Source organism: Pogona vitticeps, chromosome 2 (genome assembly GCF_051106095.1).
Source record: "Pogona vitticeps strain Pit_001003342236 chromosome 2, PviZW2.1, whole genome shotgun sequence".
NCBI classification, from domain to species: Eukaryota; Metazoa; Chordata; class Lepidosauria; order Squamata; family Agamidae; genus Pogona; species Pogona vitticeps.
In genome coordinates, this window is record NC_135784.1 from 21,141,445 (window position 1) to 21,164,024 (window position 22,580).

General features: G+C 44.6%; 1 protein-coding gene across 1 annotated transcript in view; it reads right to left on the reverse strand.

The window, feature by feature from the left end:
• Window positions 1-521: 521 nt before the first annotated feature.
• The window catches only part of LOC110071104 (uncharacterized), a 31,813-nt gene continuing 9,754 nt past the window's right edge, over window positions 522-22,580 (reverse strand). The window contains exons 7-15 of the mRNA XM_078386821.1: window positions 15,985-16,205; window positions 15,110-15,195; window positions 13,017-13,148; window positions 11,242-11,337; window positions 10,509-10,637; window positions 8,642-8,728; window positions 7,976-7,998; window positions 6,721-6,827; window positions 522-5,328 (exon numbers count right to left, since the gene is read on the reverse strand). Coding sequence (XP_078242947.1) covers window positions 3,902-5,328; window positions 6,721-6,827; window positions 7,976-7,998; window positions 8,642-8,728; window positions 10,509-10,637; window positions 11,242-11,337; window positions 13,017-13,148; window positions 15,110-15,195; window positions 15,985-16,205 — 2,308 coding nt within the window. The 3' untranslated portion in view covers window positions 522-3,901. The remainder of the gene's footprint in view (window positions 5,329-6,720; window positions 6,828-7,975; window positions 7,999-8,641; window positions 8,729-10,508; window positions 10,638-11,241; window positions 11,338-13,016; window positions 13,149-15,109; window positions 15,196-15,984; window positions 16,206-22,580) is intronic.

A 22,580-nucleotide genomic window follows, 5' to 3' on the forward strand; every position in this document is an offset into this window, starting at 1 on the left:
CTATAAATTCAATCCATGCATGCAGTTTATGCCCCACCATGTGTACAAAAGATCTAGCAAATGGTAGCCTGCTTCTAGTCAAAACACAGTCGGAATTTTGTTTATAATTTTACCTATATTTCATATGCATCCATAATTTTAAATTGTGCAACTCTTTGATACAAATAAAGAATGGAGCAGTCTTCCCCATGTAAAAGTTTGAAATGAGTCTCAAATAGCTTAGTCACTGGCAGTAGCAGCTTCAAGCTGAAATACGTGAATATATTTTTTTATTCCATCACTTGTCTCTAGCCTCCGCTCATCACAAGAACAAGGCCCCCAGGAAATTATGTAAAACTTCATTCAGAGTGTGTGTGTTTTTACAAAAAGAGGAAACTCGGCAAATCAAGGTGAAAACTAAAAACAGATCTCTGATTGATCACATACAGAACATGGAGCAGAAATACACGGGTCCGTCCATCTCTTGAAATCAAACTGTTTGTAGGAGAAAAATAATAGGAAGCCAAACATGACAGGGAACCTTCTGCTTTCAAAAGATCGCTTTATTAAGCTTAAGAAAAAAAAAATAAAGGGGAAAAAACCTTCAAGGCTCTAAGAGATGCTGAAAGCGGGGGAAACCAAGGGAAAAATCATATTTATATTTAAAGCAAAAGATAGTAAGAAAGGAAATACCACAGCAAATTAAAAAACAGCAACAAGGGGATAAACCGTATAAGAGTCAATTTGGATGGTGGATGATTGAGAGCATATCTATCTGGCAGGATTCTTATATTACCTCCCACTTCTTGATAATAACACACAGGGGAGTACAGATTTTGCTTTCCATGATTATCAAGGACCTGATGTCCGGAGCTTACATGCAGAGCTGAAAACCATATCACACGACCCCACCTGTGCTTTAAATGCTTAATAAACCAGTATGTATAATCTATCTTTTTTTCCTGCGTTTCTCTAGTTTCCAACTGCACAGTTCTTTTTTCCAACTGTCCATTTTTTTATCCCACTGCACAATGAAAAAAAAAAAAACAATCACCACCCTGGTAGGCTAGACATAGGCATAATTTATCCACTCGACTCCCACCCCACATACCCCAGGAGTAGCCAATCTGGGTCCATTCAGACATTGTTTGATTGGGGGGGGGGGTGTTTCCCACCGTTCCTCAGCTATATTGATCAGTACTGTAAGCCAATTGTAACTGGAAGTTATTCATCCCCAAGAAGAGTCTTTCACAAACAATTTCAGTATTTTGGAAAATACTGGTGGTATAATCCTTCTGGGACAGTACCATCCCAAATGCCAAACACCCCATCAGAACAACGCTGTGATGGTGAACTGATCTCCAGAATTGGCACGCTTACTGGATAGAGCAGATGGGAAAACGGCTCGAGAAGGCAGAGCTTGGACTAGAATGCCCAGAATCCCCTAACCAGCTCCAGCATTTCTGTTTTGTGTTCGAAGAAAGGTCTCCCCGCACCCAGACCGCTTGTAGGCCAAGCTTCTTCTCTCCTCTTCACCCCGACACACAAGAGATTCTCTAATTCCAGGAGTGAATTAGAGAGAGAATTTAAAGAAGAGGTAGCCCCTAATCGGTGCTGTGGGACACCACAGGTCTCCTCCGTGGCTTCTCACTATGCCCAGCTTCTATTATAGCTCCGTCCCAGCCCTGTGAAGTTCAAGTGGTACATTCCTGAGTCCTACCACTTCATTCTGTATCAGTTCTCACCAGCAAGCTGGGAGAACTCCATTTTAGATCAGGAAAGAGTAGGGTTTCTTTCTCACCACAAAATATCCCTTGGACCCCATCCCTTTACAACCCTCAGCCAATTGATTCCTCTCTTGCCATCTGAAGATACGGCCAGATCAGCTTCTCCGTCCTGAACAATAATTAAGATCATCTTAGCTGAAATCCTGTTGCTTAGCATAGTAAGTTGAATCAAAGGAACTTAAGGAAAAAGTTGACTCATCCAATCAGTGGTGATTTAATAGATTGCAGTGTACAAGGCTAAGCAACAGGATTTCAGCCATTGCCTCCCACCGCAAAGCACTCTGGGATGTGCAGTTTCCTGAAGTTGGTAAACATTCCTTGATAGCAACTTAAGACAGTTGCACGAGTTCAGTCTACTAGGAGGTGAGACATTCCACAAAGATGAAACTAAGACAAAGAGGTTCGTTCTACAAATTATATTTCTGGACTGCAGCCTGCAGAGCAGAGACTATTGAATTTTTGTGTATTTTACCTCTTGGGGGGGAAAAAAAGAATTTCCGTAAAAGTAGCAGGAGTTTTTCTCCTTGAAGTGCTAGCTTTCTACTTTCAGGGAGTTTAAACAAAATGTAGAATAGCAATGAAAAATGTCCTTTCTGCTTCAGAAGTCTTAGCAGAACAGGCCACCTCTGCAGGATTCAACCACCTCCTTCTGAAGCATGTATAGATCCCAGCCTAATTCTCAGCATTTGCTAGCTAAGTTCAAAGCTAGACGAAAATCAGCGGAAGGAACAGATACTGTAGGAGTTTCCAGTTCAGTTGACCCAGCCACCCCTCTGTACGAAGCTCGCTTTTACCACGGCAAAGAAAATTCATATATGTATACATATAATCTCTCTATATATTGTATAAAATAAATAATAAGCATACTGTCAGTTGAGCCTGCTACCCAAGCCAAACACTAGCAAGACAGAAACAGAATTAATTTCCCACAGTCCAACATAATTTTGTCTAGCTTCACAACCGGCACTGGCTGCTGCAGTTCAACCTATTTTTTTACGGCCTTGGGACAAAAACACCATGCAAACTGGTTTGGGTGGAGCGTGGCAGGTTGCAGTATTTTCAAGTGCATGTCCAAGGCCCATTTCTTCCTGTTGACTGCACAGCTTAACTGTGTAGAAAAGCTAGAATGCAGTCCTTCAAAAGCTTTTGTGAAACCGAGGTTATTTCATAGTCCATAGAAGGGTCACCCTGCTCCCATAGGCTCTGTGGCATGACACCCCCCCCCCGCCTTCTCCCTTCTGTTCCCTACTGGTTGGAGAGGTGTGTTTTCGGCCATTTTCTGGGTGCTGGGAAGCAGGAGCACCCGGCTGTTGCTAGGCAACCGGCTAGCACAACAAGCCTTCCTCACCAGGAATGACAAAAGCAGAACAGAGGATGGGTGACAGAAACACATATGACAGAGAGAGAGAGAGAGAGAGAGAGAGAGAGAGAGAGAGAGAGAAGGCATTTAAGCATCAATAAAACACATATTCTTCCATATTCTTCTGTAAACATATGGGGGGATGTACAACAGAAATGCATGAGAGAGGCAGAGACATGGCTGTCAGGTTTTCAGTAAAACACATATTCTTCCCATGACGGCGAGATAAAGCTAGCTGTCATGACTGTTTTCCTCCCACGAGAGCAACTATTTAAAGAGGGAGACTTGATCACCATGCAGGCTCTATGTGGGAGTGCAAATCCCCCCGTTTGGTGTTTTTTTTTTAAGGCTTCCAGCTCACATGCAGACCTCCAAGGTTACGGCAGCCTCTCTACTTCCAACGGACACTTCTGGATGAGAAACGCCACAGGTTCAAGTGCTCCCTCCCTCCCATTTAGAGTGCGTACACTTTACGGATGCCTAAAGAAGGAAGGAGGGAGACAGAGAGAGAGAAAGAGAAAAAGAAGGGGTGTGTGAGAGACATAAAGGATTTTTAAAAAAAAGGAGAGCAGAAGGAAGTTGGGGGCCAAGAGAAAAGGGGCAGAAGGCCTGTACCACTTTCTGTGGTGCCTAGTCAACAACTAGCTTTGGGGAAGGCTATGACATGCAACGGCACCTTTAGGGACAGAACAAGTTCACCTCAGCTGTGCCGTTTACTCTATTTTATCATTTCCAGAACGGCTCTGCTCAACTGAGGGTGGAGGAGAAAGCCTTTTCACATCTTCATCTCCACACTATCTTCTTCCGCTTCTTCCGCTACGTCTGGATAGGCCTCTTCCGAGGCCTGAGAGAAGTCCGACATCAGGTTCAAATTCACACACTCGGGGCACTTATCTGGGTTTTCGGCGCTGGACGAGAAGATCTTCCCGCAGTCGGCGCAGATGAAGGAGTTGACACCCAGGTGGCTGCGCTGGTGCCGGACGAGGGCCGCCTTGGCCTTGAAGCAGTTCCCGCACTCGGGGCAGAGGTAGGGCTTCTCGCTGGTGTGGGTCCGCTCGTGGGCGATGAGCTGGGAGCTCTCCCGGAAGCATTTCCCACAGTCCAGGCACATGTAGGGCCTCTCGCCTGTGTGGGATCTCTCGTGGGCCACCAGGCTGGAGCGCTGGATGAACCCCTTGCCGCACTGGAGGCAGATATAGGGCTTCTCCCCCGTGTGGGTCCGCTCGTGTTTGCTGAGGCTGGAGCGGACGCTGAAACTTTTCTCACAGTAGAGGCACTGGTAGGGCTTCTCCCCTGTGTGGGTCCTCTCGTGGGCGATCAGCTCCGAGCTCCAGTTGAACCCCTTGCCACATTCTAGGCACTTGTGAGGCTTCTCTCCCGTGTGAGTCCGGATGTGGGCCATGAGGTGAGAGTTCTGGCTGAAGCTTTTCCCGCAATCGGAGCAGGTGTAGGGCTTCTCCCCCGTGTGGATGCTCTGGTGGCGGATGAGGTCGGCGCTCAAGCTGAAACCCTTCCCGCACTCAAGGCATTTGTAGGGTTTCTCCCCCCGGTGGCTTTTCTCATGGAGGACCAAGGTGGCCTTCTGGCTGAAACTTTTCCCGCACTCCAGACATGTGTAAGGCTTCTCCCCCGTGTGGCTCCGCTCGTGGATGATGAGGCTCGAGCGCTGGTTGTAGCTCTTCTCGCACAGCAGGCACTTGTAGGGCTTCTCCCCCGTGTGGGTCCGCTCGTGGAGCTGAAGGTGGGAGCTCTGGCTGAAGCGCTTGTCACAGTGGGAGCACTTGAAGGGCTTCTCACCCGTGTGGGTCCGCCCGTGCGTATTCAGGGTCGACCGTTTCCCAAAGCTCTTTCCGCACTCGTTGCATTTGTACGGCTTCTCGGCCGCCGGCGGCGGTTTCTCCGGCCCCCGCAAGGACACGCTTTGGCTCAGGCTCACCCCAAAGCTTTTCGAGATCTCTTGGCCCTTCTTTTGGAGGAAGCTCTGCTGAATCGCAAATTCGCTGAAATCAAAAAAGCCCCCTCCGAAAGGAATGGAGATCGGCCCCCGGTGGTTCACCAGCGAGTGCCCCTCGGAGGCGCCGGCTTGCTCCTCGGGCCCAGGGAAGCTGACTTCGTCTCCCCCCCACATCATCCGGTTCAGCTGCAATCGCTCCGAGCTCCCCAAGGAAGGCTCCCCTTCCTTGTTCTGGGCCAGCCATCCCGCTGCAAAAAAGCAGAGGAACAGAGATGGAGAAAGACTTCAATATAAGGAGCAGAAACATGGACTGTGGCTAAGAAAAGGAGAAGGTGGAGGAGATGCTTTATACCCAGGTGGAAAGTACACAGCCTACGGCATTGGTTCCTAACTCTAGGTCTCCAGATGTTCTTGGTGTACAATTCCCAGAAATCCTGGCCAGCACAGCTAGTGGTGAAGGTTTCTGGGAGTTCAAGTCCAAGAACATCTGAAGACCAAAGACTGGGAACTACTGGCCTAGGGGAGGCACGTAACCCCCAAGGTTGAGCCTAGTGGTCCCCCCCCCAGATCCCACCCTTGCAAAAAAATGTGTAGTTGCCATGTTCAAATGAGAGATCTCTAAAATGTCCTGCTTAGCTCTTGCAAACTCAAGACTGTGGCTTCCTTTAGGGAGACAATCCATCTCATATTTGGGCCATCCTCTTTTCCTGCTGTCTTCAAGATTTCCCAGCATTATTGTCTTTTCCAACAAGAGTTGGTTTCACAAAAATATGAGCTGGGGCAAAGCAAGAGGAACTTACTCTCCTGGAAGCCAGCATGGAGATAAAGATTGGCCTTTTGAGCAAGCTGAAGCCTCCTATCCACATCGTTTGAAATCGAAATAACCCATCTCCTTTTTCTAAACCAGAACTTCTATTCCCTTGTAGTTTCAGGATTTTTTTAAATGGAGGGGTGCTTCTATATCAGTCCAGTAGTAGGTCCTGGGGAATATACTGGCCCTTGGAGTTTGCTCACCTCTGACCTATAATATGTCAATCTTTGAAGATCCACTGAACTTCAATACTAGTAGGCACTGATAGGAACATCCCCGTGAATTTCTCCAGTCTGGTTTTGATGGTGCACTAGGGAGCTATAGCTCCTCCCCTCAGAAGCTATAAGCTACCTAGGCTCCTAAACTCATTTAGGCAGTTCTTATGGGCAGGTTCAAACATCAATGGTAAGCCATGTTGTGGCTTGATGAATTCTGGCTTCCTGCTGTGTTGACATTCAGCCTTGCAAAGAGACCATGGTTTCACGGTTTCTTACCAGCTTGTATTAACCATGGTTTCTTGTTATGTTTGAACCCAGAACTGTGGCTTGTCCCTAGCTTTGTTCCCCCAGTTGAAGGAAGAATTAGCAAAAGGGGTTGGAGGGTGGGGAAGACTGAAAGGAAATCAAAATTGAGGAAAAATATCTGTGATTGGTTAGTTTATCTAGAGAACAATGTTAAACAAACAAACCATAGTTGGTTTGTTTATGGAACAATGTTAAAGCAATAAATCATGGTCAACATGAACTATAGTTTATCTTGATGAGTGAACGTGGCCAAAATCTTATGCTCCAAAAGCACTGTTCAACAGGTCTGGAGGGAAAAGAATCACCTTTCAGTCTCAGCATCATCTCCTGGAAGACACCACTGTTCTGACACAAGTCACCATATCGCTGTCTTATTTCCTCCAATCTCAGTGTGGGAGGCTCCTCATCTTCCCTGAAAGTTTGAAAAGGAAGCCAAAGAAAGAGAGAGAGAGAATTGGTAAAAGGAATTATATAAACTCCTCTCAGCAAAGTACTTCTACACATGGTGCAGAATTATGCAAAAATTGCAGCACCTCATTCAATGAGGACATTAGCTACCACAACATGTACCGGTCAGCTGCCAGTGTGGAAAGCTTGCCAAGGAGACCAGCTAAATTTACGCAGGCCCCAAGACTAGTAGCCATGATGGCAGTAAGATGCCGCTAGGATGACAAAAGGCAGCAGGACTCTAAGGCGGAAAAAGCGTGATCATGCAGCACCACAACGTTGGTTTCATCCCCCCCGCCTCCTAATTGAAACCTCTCTTCAGCCATTTTGTCTGAGGAATGAGCTACAAATGCACTCAATATTTCATAGTACCAAAAGAAATAAACACAAACACACACAAGAGAGAGAGAAGGAGAGAGAGAAAGAGAGGGCACACTAAGAAGCCCAGTCTGCTATAGTAAAACCTCCCACTGCAATCCTGTTCTACCAAAAATATGTTTGTTGGTTTTCTGAAACATGAAATCTTATTTTTCATGCCATTTCCAGACCCCCTCCCTCTGGAGGGACTGGGGTGGCCTCTGAAGGATCCTGGATTTGGAAACAGGACTCCACCATCTTGCCTTCCCCTGGACTAATGACCTGTTGCTCACAGACACGAGCCAGGGGCTAGTCTTTTGATCCTGCCCTTTTGTGGGCCGCCTAAAGCCCCCACCCTGTTCGGCCACCCTGGCTACAGAATCCTGCACTAGGCATTTCTCCTTGGGAACCCATTTAGAACTGAGGCACTGAACGCATCCTCAGTTTTTTTAAAAAAACCAACTGCTGGCCATCTGTCTCAGCCGGCAGAAGGAATTTGTTTCTCCCAGAGAAACAGAGAGAGAGAGAGGGGAAAAAATGACATTTGGACATCTGATGGTATTTTTGTTTTATGGGTCTTACAGCTTGAGCTCCCTTGCACTTTGTCCCCTTGTGAACAAAATGGCAGGCAAATGTTTTAAAGGGACTCTTGATGACAAAGGACTACTTTAGGAATAGGAACCATGTTGTTCGGCAACAGAAGGAAAACAGATGACACAGAAATACAAACAGGCCGTCAGGCTCCCCAGTTCTTACCTGTTTTCAATGCTTCCAGCGTTCTACAGGGGAAGAAAAAAAGGGGGGAAGACATGTACTATGTATAGGGTAATAATGTTCACACAGTTAGAAAACCATTGTGTTAAAACTGTGGAACTCATTGCCCCATGTTGTTGCAACGGACAGTCATATCATGAGAAGGAAATGATAAAAGCAATTCCTTTAACTTTCTATATTATGTCCTCTCTTTTTCTTCTAAGCCTTGTTGCAAAGTATCAAGGAAGCTATTCTTTCCATGAGTCCAAATGCCTCTGGAAATAGATGTGTGTTTTTTATATGACTGAATCTGGAGTAGGTGGGCTGGAAACCAAGAGCCTAGGCATTTTTCTGTGGAAACCCATTTGGAACTGAGTCATTTTAATGCATCCTCAATTAAAAACAAACAAACAGGCTGCAAGTCGAAAATAAATGCCTACCGGACCAAGGATACAACTCAGTAAAGATCAGGTTCATATGATATAAAATTTACGCTAAATAAGATTGGTAGAATATTTTAAATAAAAAATGTTATCTCCCTACTTGGGATTAGAAAGGTAGTTATCTCTTGATTCTGGCTTTTTTGTTTCGTTTTTCCCATCACTGGAAATATGTGACTCTGGTTTGTTTACTGAAGAAGACAAACAGGAAGGGATCCCTGAAACTTACCACAATCTCCTCACGGCTGTTGTATTCCTCTCCGTCTTTATCACCCTTCTCTTTTCCTGCATCAGTCACTTCTACATCAGATAAAGCCTTTGAATAAGTGAAATTGCTGATGTTATTCAAAATAATAACAGCCTTTTCTTCTGCTAACTTATTATCATTTTTAAAAAAAATCAGTTCCACAGTATCAATACAAACAAAAACTTTCCAAGGCATTCACATGCAACAAGAAGCCATGATTTGTGCTAACCACGGCATCTTGCTTACGTGGCCCACCGCCCTGCAGACAATCAAAAAGACCATGATGTACAGTGGTGCCTCGCTTAACGACGTTAATTCGTTCCAGCAAAATCACTGCAGAGCGAAAATGTCGTAAAGCGAAATTTAAAAACCCATTGAAAACCATTCAGTGCATTCTAATGGGCTAAAAACTCACCATCCAGCAAAGATCCTCCATATGGCGGCCATTTTCGGTGCCTGTATAGCGAGGAATCCGTCCCTAAGCACAGTGGGGAGCCATTTTAAGCACCCGGCGGCCATTTTGAAAACCCAACGATAATCTATTTTGATCATTGTAATGCGAAGAATCAGTTCCCAAAGCAGGGAACCGATCTTCGCAAAGCGAAAAAAACCTATTTAAAACATCGTTTTGCAATCACAATTGCAATCACAAAAACCGCCGTGAAGCGGATTCGCCATAATGATGGGTAATCGTTAAGCAGGGCACGACTGTATTTTCCTCAGTTCTGATTTTTGGTTTGAACTTATTTTTTCAACTTCTGTTTCAGGGCTGATTTCTAGGGAAACATGCCAGGGACAAACCATGGTTACAGGTTAGGACATAAGGGTGAGCCATGGTTTCATTAAGCCAGAATATATAAGGTAACAATAAACCATGAGTTGAAACTGTTGCCTTGTGAGTGATTAGAAGAGGCAGTTTTATATACCAAAATAAGCCAGATTTCAACAAACACACAGGCTTTTCACAATGTGCGAACTTCAAATTTCACAGTCCAAAAACCCAATAAAGTTTTAGACAGAGATAGCTAAAACCAAGTTTTAAAAGAACAAACTGACATACCTTGGCTCCTTTGCAGAAATATGAATGAGTCTCTCTTCCATTCATGTAGCTCCTTTGGTAAACCATAATTAAACTAGTAGCCTATCAATACTTTCGTTCCCCATTTAATCAGAACCAGAGAACTACAATGTCCAGCTTCAGAATAAGCCATGATATCACACCAGGTTCAAACCATGGTTTAATATCTTGGCTTGCTGAGAAACTGTAGAAAAGGGGAAACTACTTGCACTCACTGTGGTTCACCGAAGACTTCCTGGTTTATTTGTTTGTATCACAAAAAGGAGAGACGGTGTGCTGTAATGGGTAGTGTCAGACTAAAAGAGACTTGGGTTCAAATCTCCCATTCAGACATGGATAGTTGTTAGAGTGGATGACAATGGTAAATCACTTCTTGATCATCTCATCCTGAAAACTCTACTGGGGTTGCCCTAAATTCAAAAAAATTCACAGCCCATAACAAAACCACCAAAAAAAGGTAAAGGAGCTACTCTTTCCCAATTCGTGACAAAGTGACTTATATGTTGGAGTAGGATAATAGAGACCTAGGTTCAAATCCTCCCTCAGCTATGATCCCAATATATCTCACAGAACTGTTACAAAGATAAAACCGGATGCACCTACTTATACCACTCAGAGATCTTAGGACAATGGTTGGAGTATACAGTAAATACAACATTAAATATCATGCTGAGATACAGACTTAGAGGTACGATCATTTTCAGTAGATGTTTGATGTGGCTGAAATTCATTGAAATCTTAAAGAGCATCCATCCCCCAAACAACGATTACCTCATCCTTTATGACAGGCTCATCTTCGTTTGCCTCTTCGATCACTAATTCATCACCACTACTGTCCCCTCTATTTTTTACCCCACCCTCTTCAGTTTCCAGCAGATCAATCACATTGTCCTGTGATTCCTGATGATAAAAGAGGGAAAGAAAAAAAGATTAATAACTGTTACTATAACTTATAGCACTTAAAGCTCTGAGCATTTACAATTTTCCATCCACCATTTGTAGGTAAAACTTTCCTCTCCTCTTTCGAAGGTGTGTATTTTTCACCCCACCCCACAGAGTGGGGGGTCAGGAGTTCAATTCCTCCCTGTGCCTCTTGGGTGAACGGCCGGCCTGGGTAGCCTTGGGCAAGCTACACGGTTCCAGAAGTGCCTCCAGAAGAAGGGAATGGTAAACCACGTCTGAATACTCTCTATCTAGAACATTCTGGAAAGGATGGCCATAAGCTGGAATTGACTTGATGGCATGCTGTATCATAATCATGTTCTTCTTCAGTTGGATTTTGGTTCTTATAACTGAAATTCATTATATCTCAAGGGTGGAGAACCGACAGCTCTCCAGATGCTGCTAAACTACTCTCAAATCCTTCATTGTTGTCTCTAGCTTTTTTACCCAGGCAGCCGCCATGATGCAGGTGTACAGAAAATGTGATCTCCTAGGAGTGAGTCCTCATCTGAGCCATGCCACCATCTCAGTGTTCGGTGTCAAAAACTTAACGCACACTTACCTCATTATCCTGCTGTGGCAACACAGCGAGAGAAGGAGTTGCTTGGGAAGCAGATGCCAACTGACTGGTAATGGGAGAAAAATGCTGCTCCAAGTCCTAGAACAAACCACTAATTAGATCAAGGGTAGCTAAGATTCAAGAAAACTTATTTTGAAGAAATTGTAACAGAAACATGGTACACCAGGCGTGAGCCAAGTAGTATGAGCTATATAAGGTTCCAGGGTTCCTCAGCCCACACTTCTAATATTTTTTTTTTAAAAAACATTCCTCTTTTTAAAAATCGCCTATGATTTCTAAGGGGCTCAGCTAGCAGTCCACACCCATAACACAAATCAGTCCTTCCATATTGCCTGAAAAAGTGTGATTTTTCTTTAAAAATGGGACCATGAGGGGGCATGAGTGGGCTTCTCTGGTTTTTTTAAAAAGTTTTTTTCCCCCCAAATAAAAATATTTTGGGGGTGGGCACAGTGCGGAAGCAAACCACAAAAGGCCAGGGATGGGGTGTGTGTGTGACCTTCATATCCCTGGAATGTATCCACCTTAGTTATTTCCCTCATGCAATTCATGCATAATCCTACTGGCAATTTCTAATTGCCTAAAGGAGCTACCAAAGTCTTGATGCAAAATTGCGATTTGTTTATTGAGGTACGAGTTGCATTCCTGGGGGTGCCCCTGATCGCCTGACTGGGTGCATGTCCAGGAAGGCAACTAGTAGTGCCTGATTGAGAAGCAGCCATTTGCTGCCAAGACTTATGCAAATTATGCAGGAATACACTGCCAGCAGGATTCTGTCTGCTGCCTCTTCGTTTCTGATGTTTAATTTGTACAAACCAGTAAAATTGTAAGCAAGCGGGTATTGAAATAGATACCAGTGAATACTAAGCGCGCTGAGTGGTGATGGAATGATTTCCTACTGTTAGGGGTAGAAAAAAGGAACAGAGCAGCTAGAAGTCTAGACAAAGCACAGTTTACTACAACATTTTGTTGCAGGTCCACTTTGTAGTCCAGAATCTTTATGCCAATCCAATCGTTCCCAGCCTTGGGTCACCTAGGTGTTCTTGGACTGCAGTTCCCAGAAGCCTTCTCCATCAACTGTGCTGGCCGGGATTTCTGGGAGTTGCAGTCCAAGAACATTTGGGTCATCTAAGGTTGGGCACCACCGTGCTAACTGGTAAGATACCTGGTCTAGGGTGACAAAATGTCTGCCAAAGCATTCATTCTTTCCTAAAGCAAACTTCTCCAACTTGGTATCTGACCCCCCTCTAATGTTTTAGACTCCAGTCCCCATCAGCCACAGTTAGCATGGCCAGTGATAAAAGTTAATTGGAAAGGAAGTTCAAAAGACAAAAAGGACACCAGGTTGGAAAGGCTATTTCACACCAGTATTCGTGTGAACTACAGTCCCTATCATTCTTCTGAAGTTGGGTGTGGTTTGTGGGAACTAGAGTCCAGCGACGTATGAATGGACACGTTTTGGCAAGCTCATTTGCTTCCAAATTTCTTTCTTCCTTCCTTCCTTTTCTCCCTCTCTCTTTTTTTTCCAGAAGGAGTGAAGAATCTGTTCACCTCTAGATCCGGGTGCTCCTCCCCCCCTCCTCCCTCAGTGCTGACCAAGCTCACTGGGGCTGATGGGAACTGGAGTACAACAGCATCTGGACAGATGCAGGTCCTTCTCCACCTGTTCGGCAGCATTTTACTACTAAAGGTGATCCTCTAATTTAGAGGCAAGTGTCTGTGGTGCAGACAGCACCCGAAAATGGGAGTGAAATTCTTACCACTAAATGATTGCCAGTTGCTCCTTTCTCTTCTTTATGATCTTCACTCCGCCTCTCCTCAGCACCCTTTGTCTCATCAAGTCCATCTTCCCCATTCTCTCCCCCCTTTTTAAGATCACCCTCAGAGGTCTCCTGAGGAAAAAAGACAAGGTAAAAACATGACAAAAGGTCAAGTCACATTTGGTATATAACATAAAACAACCCAAAACGTGCATAGGTGCCCGCCCATCCACCGGTTGCATTCCCATTTCTAAAATCCTGTTTCAAGCAGTGTAAGATTCAGCCTTTGGAGACCAAGATCATCCACACTCTTGTATTTCTGAACACCATATATGGGTGTGAGAGCTGGATGGTAAATTTTGTTTAAAATGTGGTGCTGGAGGAGAGCTTTGAGGATACCCTGGAGTGCCAGAAAGATAAGCAAGTGGGTCCTAGATCAAATCAAGTGTGAACTCTCTCTGGGATGCCAAAAAATGTTGAAGCGGAGGCTGTCCTACTTTGGGCACCTCCTGAGAAGGCAGGGTTCTCTGGAAAAGTCAATCGTGCTGGGAAAGCTGGAAGGCAGCAGGAAAGGAGGAAGACCAAATATGAGATGCACAGACTTCCTAAAGGAACCACAGGCTTGGGTTTGGAAGAGCTGAGCAGGGCTGTTGAGGACACAACTCATTCATGGGGGCACCATAAATCAGAGGCAACTCAAAGACACATAACGACAACAACGTCTCCAAAATGCAGGCAGAAATTCAACAGGTGCATCTACACATGGTGACCACTCCCATGGTTGTATTTCCTCCTCTCGAAGAGCACGGGAGAACATATATTAGCCAAGTTGCTTTTTGGAATTACAACTCCCCCAGAGTTCACTAGCCATGCTGACTAGGAAAGTTTGAGAGTTACATTCCTCCCCACAAACATGATTTTTCTGCAAGAGAAAAAGTTGGTAAGCAAAGTTTCTCCTCTTCCATCTCATTCCGCTTCCATTCCATGATTCTTCCCAGGAGCTCCAAACACTGTCTGTGCTTCTCTCCTAATTCATGTTCACCTTCCTAACAACCCTGTGGGGTAGACTTAGAGATAAGGACGATGCTACACTGCCCAGGCACCTCTGTGGCTACATGGAGATCCAGCACTACAACCCAGTGTAGTGCTGGAGAGTGTTGTGAGAGTAAAAACTCATTTACTCTCGCAACAGCCCCATAAGGTAGGTTAAGCTGACTGCTAGGGATCAGCATGAATTAAAATCCTCTGTATTCCAATGCAATACAGTGGTGCCTCGCTTAATGAGCGCACCGTTTAACGACGAATCCGCATAGCGACCTGTTTTATGCAGTCACTAATGCGATCACATTGTGATGTTTAGATAGGCTAAACATCGCATTGCGATCATTTCTGCACCCGGGGGCTATTTTGGGAACAGCTGATCGGCGGTTCAAAAATGGCCACCGGGGGCAGAAAATGGCCGCCCGCACCATTTTCGCGCCCTGCCCTCGCTTACCGGGCAGCGAAAATGGCGGCCGGATCCAGGATTCTTCGCTTACCGGTGAGTTTTTCCTTAATAGGAACGCATTAAACGGAGTTTAATGCGTTCCTGTGGGTTTTCCCCGCCCGGATAGCGAAGAATCCCGATAGCGACGTTAATCCTCGAATGGATTAACGTCGCTATGCGGGGCACCACTGTATTCCATCGATCACAGCCCACTACTTCCTAGCATAGTAAAAGGCTTTCCTTTGCAGTGTATAAAACAATAATGTGCTGTTAAGTCAATTCCGAATTGTGGCAAATATTTTTTCAGAGTTTTCCAGGCAAAGAATATTTACAAGTGGTTCGCCCTTCCCTTCTTCAGGGATTGTCCTGGGGCTGTGCAGTTTGCCCAAGGCTACACAGGCTGGCTTTTCTCAAGAGGCTCCGTTGGTCATTTACTGCCAAAAGAGAGGAACTGCTTCAAATTTGTAACGAACCCAATCACAAAGGTACAGTGGGGGGAATCCGACTCCCAACCTCTGACTCTTTAGGCAGATAGAGACCTAACCACTGAGCTATCCAGCCAGCTCCTCAGCTTAGATCCACCACCACTCCTGCTCCTCATTCCTACCTTTATTTTCTCCTCAGCAGAAAATATTTTCTCTACTCCAGAGTCCATGGTCAAGCTGAGATGAGGCCCACGGAAACCGAGTGATCCTGTCGGGAGAGAAAGCCAGAAGGAGTGGGTCAGGGAGAGTGAAGTATTTGTAAAGGGACCGAAAGGAAGATACTGTAAAACTGCAGGGCAATTTTTAAAAATATTTTATTTTTATATATACAGGAAACACATTGTTATCCGTCTCTCTATATAAACAGTCAGATATAAAATAACAGCTTTTTTAAAAGTCTGAGTCTATATCAGGTGCCATCTGAGAAAAGGCTAGGCCTGAAGCAGTTTTCAAAAAAGCAACCGTGCCTCTGAGCACATGCAAAGTGCAATCCCTCTCCATAGGAATTAAGCCCAGCTTACCCCACCGCTTACATATCGAAGAAAGAAAGAGGAAAACATACCAGGCAGACCAAAGAGGCAAAGAAAGAAGAATTTTAAGGGCTTTTGAGCATGTGCAGAAAGCGTATCCCCCCCCCAGGTATTAGCTTGCGAGGAAGGACGTCCTCCTGCTCTCCAAGACTAAGGTGAAAGGAGGCGGCGGTTTAAGCTTCAAAGGCGACAAGGCTCCCGAGCATGTGCAAAGCGCAGCCCTCTTCGTCCCCCAAAGATCGGGCCCAGTCCCCTTCCCCCGTCCACCTAGGACGGAAAAGAGAGAGAGGGAGGGAGAGAAAAAAAAGGTTGCTTTCCGGGGCGGCGACAGTTGTTTCTAGACGGCCTCTGAGCATGTGCAAAGTACCACCCCCTCCTCCGGGTGGGGTTTCCAAGCAGGAGATTTTTCTTTCTCTCTTAAGTTTGAATGAGGAGAAGGAGGGGCAAAAATAACAAAAAGGAAATACCATTTTCACTCTGTCGCCCAAATGCTTTTAAATTCAGCCTCTTTAATATCTTTGGATATTTAGATTGCCTACATTGCAAACTTAAACCGGCCAGACATTTCACCCCCCCCCCCGGCTTCCCTTCCCGAGGCACTCTGGGAATTGTAGTCTTGCAACCCAGAAGAGGGTCGCTCGTCTTCCCAGCGTCCCTTCTGCTCCCGAGACTACATTTCCCAGGGTTCCTTGCAAAGCATGGCGCTCTCATTCAAGGAACTGACCGGAGCCTTACTACTGTACACCCAAGTTTTATTTGATTTTATTGACCTCTAGCTAAACACAGGTTTCTTTCCCGAGTATTCCCCCGCTCCCTTTTCTCAGGGCTAGGGGAGAAGGAGAAACCGGTTTGGAACCCGGATTTGGATTGCCCTGTGTAGACACGCGTTGGGGGGGGACACGTCTGTGCCCAGGCAAGAATGCAAGGAGCAATTCTCCGACCCGCGTGTCTTTTGGATCTTCCCTTAAGGAGAGGGAAGCAACCCGGGTTGCACTTACCGTTCCCATGAGCAAGGCCCGGATACAGAATCGGGGATGGGAGGAAACGTGGCTCCTTTTGCCAAAAGGGGAGCAGAAGGAGCAATACAAGAGAGGCGGCGTTTGGGCTTTCCCTGAGCAAATGGCCAGGGCCCTCTGGTGGCCAAGACTGACCCACTACTAGCCACCAACGAAAACAAAAGTCAGATTTCTCCCCACGGGATCGGGGATCGGGGTGGTGGTGCTTTCTTGAGAGAGAAAACGCTTCGACAGCTTTGGGACAGGCAGAAGTTCGACAGGTGCGTTTCCCCCAGCAAAGTGTATGTGGGGGTGGGGAGGGACTTCTCCTAGGAGATTACGCTATGTGCTGTTTTAGGAATTAGATTATGAGATTATGCTATGAGATTATTATGTTATGCTATGTCCAATGTTTTTCCTCCTTTATCTTTCCTTGGGAAGGTTGGCAGGGAAAGAGGAAAGCTGAGTGTGAGATGGATTGCCTGCATAAAAGAAACCACATCCTTGATTTTGCAAGAGCCTCAGCAAGACTGTTAATGACAGGACATTTGGGAGGTCACTCATTCCTAATTGCTTTAGATTGGCGGCAACTTAATGATACATTACAGCAACATTTTTTTTCTTTTCTGGTTCTGCTCCTGTGCCTTTTAAAGTGGAGATACACATCCCATTGCAGCCCCAACAAACAGATACCCATCCCATGGGTCCAGTTAGCTATGTACAGATGAGAACTCTCATCTACTAGGATTTTCCAGCAGCTTTCATCCCTACCAAGAGTACACTATGTCTTTTGTAGAGTTTATGGGTCTTAATCAGATTCTGGAAATGATGGCTGAAATCCTGTTATGCAGAAGCAAATGATGCGATTTTAGATGCAAATTGTTGTATGTTAAGAAATCTCCAATCGGTCGCATGCAGAGTCACCCAAATCAGTATGTAACAGGTAATATCTACGGAGATATCTTAATATATGACGATCTGGTGGCATTATCAAAAAAAATCCCCAAGAGAGAGCCGCTGCTCATTCTCAGAGACTTTAATGCTAGAGTTGGTGCTGATCACAGTTCTTGGTCCACTTGTCTAGGCTGCTTTGGCATTGGAAAGACGAACGAAAATGGCCAATGCTTGCTGGAGTTTTGCTGTTATTATGGTCTCTGTGTCAGCAACACATTCTTTAATACAAAACTTCAACGCAAAGTCTCCTCGAGACATCAGAGATAGAAGCATTGGCATCAGCTCGATTTGATCCTCATTAGACGCTCTAGCCTTCCTAGTATTACGGTCACACACAGTTAACAGAGTGCTGATTGTGATACTGATCACTCCCTGGTGTGTAGTAGAGTAAAACTGCAAATACTGTAAAGAGATCATATCACACAAAAAAAGGAAGGAAGTATTGACATAAGCAAGACTCACAATCAAAGAAACGTGGAGGAATTTGCTCAAGTGCTTGAGGAAACCCTTCCAGGCCCAGCTGATGCAAATGCACCTGAATGATGGGAACATTTCAAGAAAGTTGTTTATAACACTGCCTTGTCCATGTTTGGCAAAAAGACCAAAAAGACGGCCGACTGGTTCAAAGCCCATTTGGAGGAGCTGATGCCAGCTATCGAGGAAAAGAGAAGAGCTCTAGCATCATACAAAGCCTGTCCTAGTGAGTACAACTTGCAAGCTCTTCGACTTGCTTGTAGCAAAGTCCAACAGGTTGCCAGATGTTCTAATGATTATTGGCTTCAGCTATGCTCTCAGATACAGACAGCAGCAGACACAGGTAACATCAAGGGAAAGTATGATGCTATAAATCTGCTCCCTTGAAGACTGCTACAGGTGTGATCATCCAGGACCGAGCACAGCAGATGGAATGCTGGGTGCAGCACTACTTTGAGCTATATTCCTGAGAGAATGTAGTAACCGAAGAGGCATTAAATAACATTGAGTGCCTGCCTATCTTGAAAGAGTTGGACAGCGAACTAACTTTAGCAGAAATAAAAGTGGCCTCCAGCAAGGCATCTAGGAAGGATAACAGCCCTGTTGAAGTGTTGTAAAGAGATCATCACCACCGAGCTGTATGAAATTTTCTTTCTTTTCCATAGGGAAGGTGGAGTACCACAGGACCTGAAGGACGCAAACACTGTCACATTGTACAAGAACAAAGGTGACAAGTCGACTGCAACAACTACCGTGGCATCTCTCTTCTCAGCGTTGTAGGGAAGCTGCTTGCCCGTGTTGTGCCGAAGAGACTCCAGGTGCTTGCAGACAGAGTCTATCCAGAATCACAGTGTGGATATCAAGCTAATAGATCCACCATTGGCATGGTATTTTCATTCACACAGTTGCAGAAATGTAGGAAACGACAGCTACTCTTTGTGGCCTTCATAGATCTCACAAAGGCCTTTGATTTAGTTAGCAGGGACGGACTTTTTAAAATACTTCCCAAGATTGGATGTCTACCTCGGCTCCTTAGCATCATCAGGTCCTTTCATGAGGAAATGAAGGGCACTGTAGTTTTTGATGGCTCAACATCAGATCCCTTTGACATCTGAAGAGGAGTGAAACAGGGCTGTGTCCTTGCGCCGACTCTGTTTGGGATCTTTTTTGCTGTCATGCTAAAGCATGCCTTTGGAACTGCAACAGAAGGTGTCTATCTCCCGACTAAATCAGACGGAAAGCTGTTTAACCTCTCTAGATTGGGAGTGAGGACCAAAGTCCAACTGAAATGCATACGGGACTTCCTCTTCGCCGATGATGCAGCCATTGTTGCCCACTCTGCTGAAGACCTCCAACAACTCATGAATCGTTTCAGCAAGGCCTGCCAAGACTTTGGACTAACTATCATAATGAAGAAAACACACGTTATCGGCTGGGGTGTGGACTCACCTTCCTCTATTACCATCTCTACACAAGGCTGTTCATGATTTCGTGTACCTCGGCTCAACTATCTGACACACTCTCTCTAGATATACCACGTCTCTCAAAATCAGGGAGTGTACCCCCAGAGGAGCAAGGAGATATTCCAGGAAGGAGTATATGACTGGGATTTTTGTCCTTGCATCTAATTCATTCTGCTTGAATGAATTAGATGAATAAATCCTGCCCCTCCTCTAGATGACTATCTTTCAACTATCTGAAGAATGCTATCCTCTCTCCCCTCAGTTTTATTTTCTCAAGGCTAAACATGCCCAGTTCTTTCAGTCTTTCCTTGTTATGGGCTTGGTTTCCAGTCCCCTGATCCTCCTTATTGCCCTCCTCCGAACTTGTTCCAGTTTGTCCGCATCTTTCTTAAAATGCAGTGTCCCAAACTTGGTGTCCCGTTCCCTTTTCACCCAAAGCTGACTGACTCACAAAGTCTGTGGAGAGACCCTCGGCAACATTTTTCAGCTCCTGTAAACTCAAGCCTGTGGCTTCCCTTAGGAAGTCAGGCCACCTCATATTTGATATTTTCCTGCTGCCTTCTACCTTTCCCAGCAGGACTGGCTTTTCCAGAGAATCCTGCCTTCTCAGGACAGCCTCAGTTTCAACATTTTCTGCCTCCAGAGATAGTTCAGGCTTGATTTAGTCTAAGACCCACTTTTTCATCTTTCTGGCACTCCAGGGTATCTGCAAAGCTCTCCTCCAGCACCACATGCATGAGGCCCTGAGCATCTTGCAGAAAAGCAAAAGATCTATGAGGTGAATAAAGAAGCTGTGACTACCTGCCAGTTTCCAAAGATTACTGAACCGGCCAAAGTTCCTATTATGAACAGCCCTGCTCCAATCTTGGTTAAATTAATTTTTAAAAAACAATCTTTACTTTCTTATCACTCTGTCTGTAATCTCAGCTCTGTTTTCCTTTTGTTAAGCATAATTTTAGGGCTCTGTTTATCATACTTAGACCGTCACCTTTATGCCCAAGCTGGGAGTCAAGGTGTCTCACAGGTTACACACTATTGAATTAAACTACAATTTAAAACACAAGATTTTATATATATGCAATATTTTCTTTTCCCTTCCTTTCGATATATACTGTATATGGAAGCCTTTTATAAAAGCCTATAGACATCCTATTTTGTTTTGCTTTTTTTCTTGCTCATCTTTTTCCCCCATTCTTTTTTGAGTTATAATTCTGTGTTAGACCTATTGTATCTCCTTTTTAGCTCTTATGTGATTTTCTTTTCTTATTTTTAACTAATCAATAGAAACGTTTAAAAGAAGATGACGACAGAGCCAGAAGAGTCAACTGGGAGGCTGTGGCAAACTTAGCAAGCCTTTCTGCTGAAACTCTGTGGACTAGTAGATTGCTTGAACCACGTCAGCAAACTTGAGCTCTTTGTCAGAGCAATGAAGTAAAAATTAAATGAATAATGAGTCAGAGACTTTCTACTACTATAACAAATACAAGTGAGGGCAGGCAAATTTTAGGGTTTTTAAAAAAATTGCTTGGTTTAATCAAGTTACAACAAAATATACAAATATATTATTAATAAAAAGAAGTATTTGAAGTACAGTATGATCCCTGTATCTGTGGTCATTGATCCCAAGCCCTCCCCCCAAGATTATAATGAACACTATTTTAATAGTAAATACTATACATAGCATTTTGACCAAACTCTGGAAGGCAGTGGAAGATGGGAGGGCCTGGTGTTCTCTGGTCCATGGGGCCGTGAAGAGTTGGACACGAGTAAACAACAACAACATACATAGCATGGTCTCTGGCTTCCTCTAATGACCTGTTCTGGTAACTTCACCTTTAGAAATACAAATTTCTAGAATTTTTCTTTTAATACAGTGGTGCCTCGCTAGACGATGATAATCCGTTCCACTGAAATTGCTGTTTAGCAAAATCATCGTCTAGCAAAAAGCATTTCCCCATCGGAATGCATTGAAACCTGTTTAATGCGTTCCATTGGGGAAGAATCGTCGTCATCTAGCGAAGATCGGCCATAGGAAAGCCGCTTTGCAAACCGCTCATCAGCTGTTTTTAATCGCCGTCTTGCAAAAAATGGGCTTTGAAACACCCATTGTGCGAGGATCGCTCCTAGGGAAGCCATTTTGCGAACGGCCAATCAGCTGTTCTAAATCATCGTGTTGTGAAAAAACGGTCCGTGAAGCATGGACCAAATCTGTCCAGCGAAATTCCCCCATAGAAATCACTGTTTTGCGAATCAAAATGGCTGCTGCAAAATGTCGTCGTCATGTGGATTCGTCGTTTTGAGGGGTAACCGTCTTGCGAGGTACCACTGTATTTTCAGACCATGGATAAAGGAATTGACATATTGATCCCATGGATAAGGGATCCTACCGTACATACTCTACAACAAAAAAAGAGATCATTTTCTCAACAACAACACAAAAGCAACTTCATTCTATAAGAAAACTGGACCACCATCCGTCAGATCTGCTTTCACTTGCATTCCTGCATTAAGCAAGGGGTTGAACTCGATGGCTTTATCGGCCCCTTCGAACTCCATGATTCTATGATTCTATGACACTGATTCTTGCAGTGAGATCAGGAACATTACAACTACAGAGATTAGGAGGCACTGCAAATCCCCATAAAACCATGTAGTAGAAGCAAATGTAGACATTCGTGTCTTTGAACAACCAGGCCTTTGTGCAACGCAAAGGTTTTGTGACATAATAATAACAATAGTATCATTCTGTGAGGGCTAAACTAAGAATGGAGAAATAAAATGTCCCTACAATGAAGCGAGACGGCAGCACCTCAAATTTCTCTGCCGCAGGATCTCAAAAGTCAAATTTCTTTCCAAGACAAGTAAGACTCATCTCATCTCTTGTGAAAGTCTGACAAGTAGCTAAAACAGTCTTGTTCCGAGGAGCCTTTGGCTTCTAGGATCTTTTAAAAACCATTGTTTTTTCTTAAGAGAAGGCCTAGATCTGTTTTTACAAATATATATTTAACCATTTTAATCTGTCGTAAATCACTGTGAAAGCCACGCCTGGGCAGAAAAGGCACTAAATAAATGCTTTGAATAAATAATTAAATAATAATAATAATAATGACACCCATTAAGGTTAATGACAAAGGGTGCGACAAGTTGCAGAATGGAAAGGAGAGGGGGGGGGGTCTT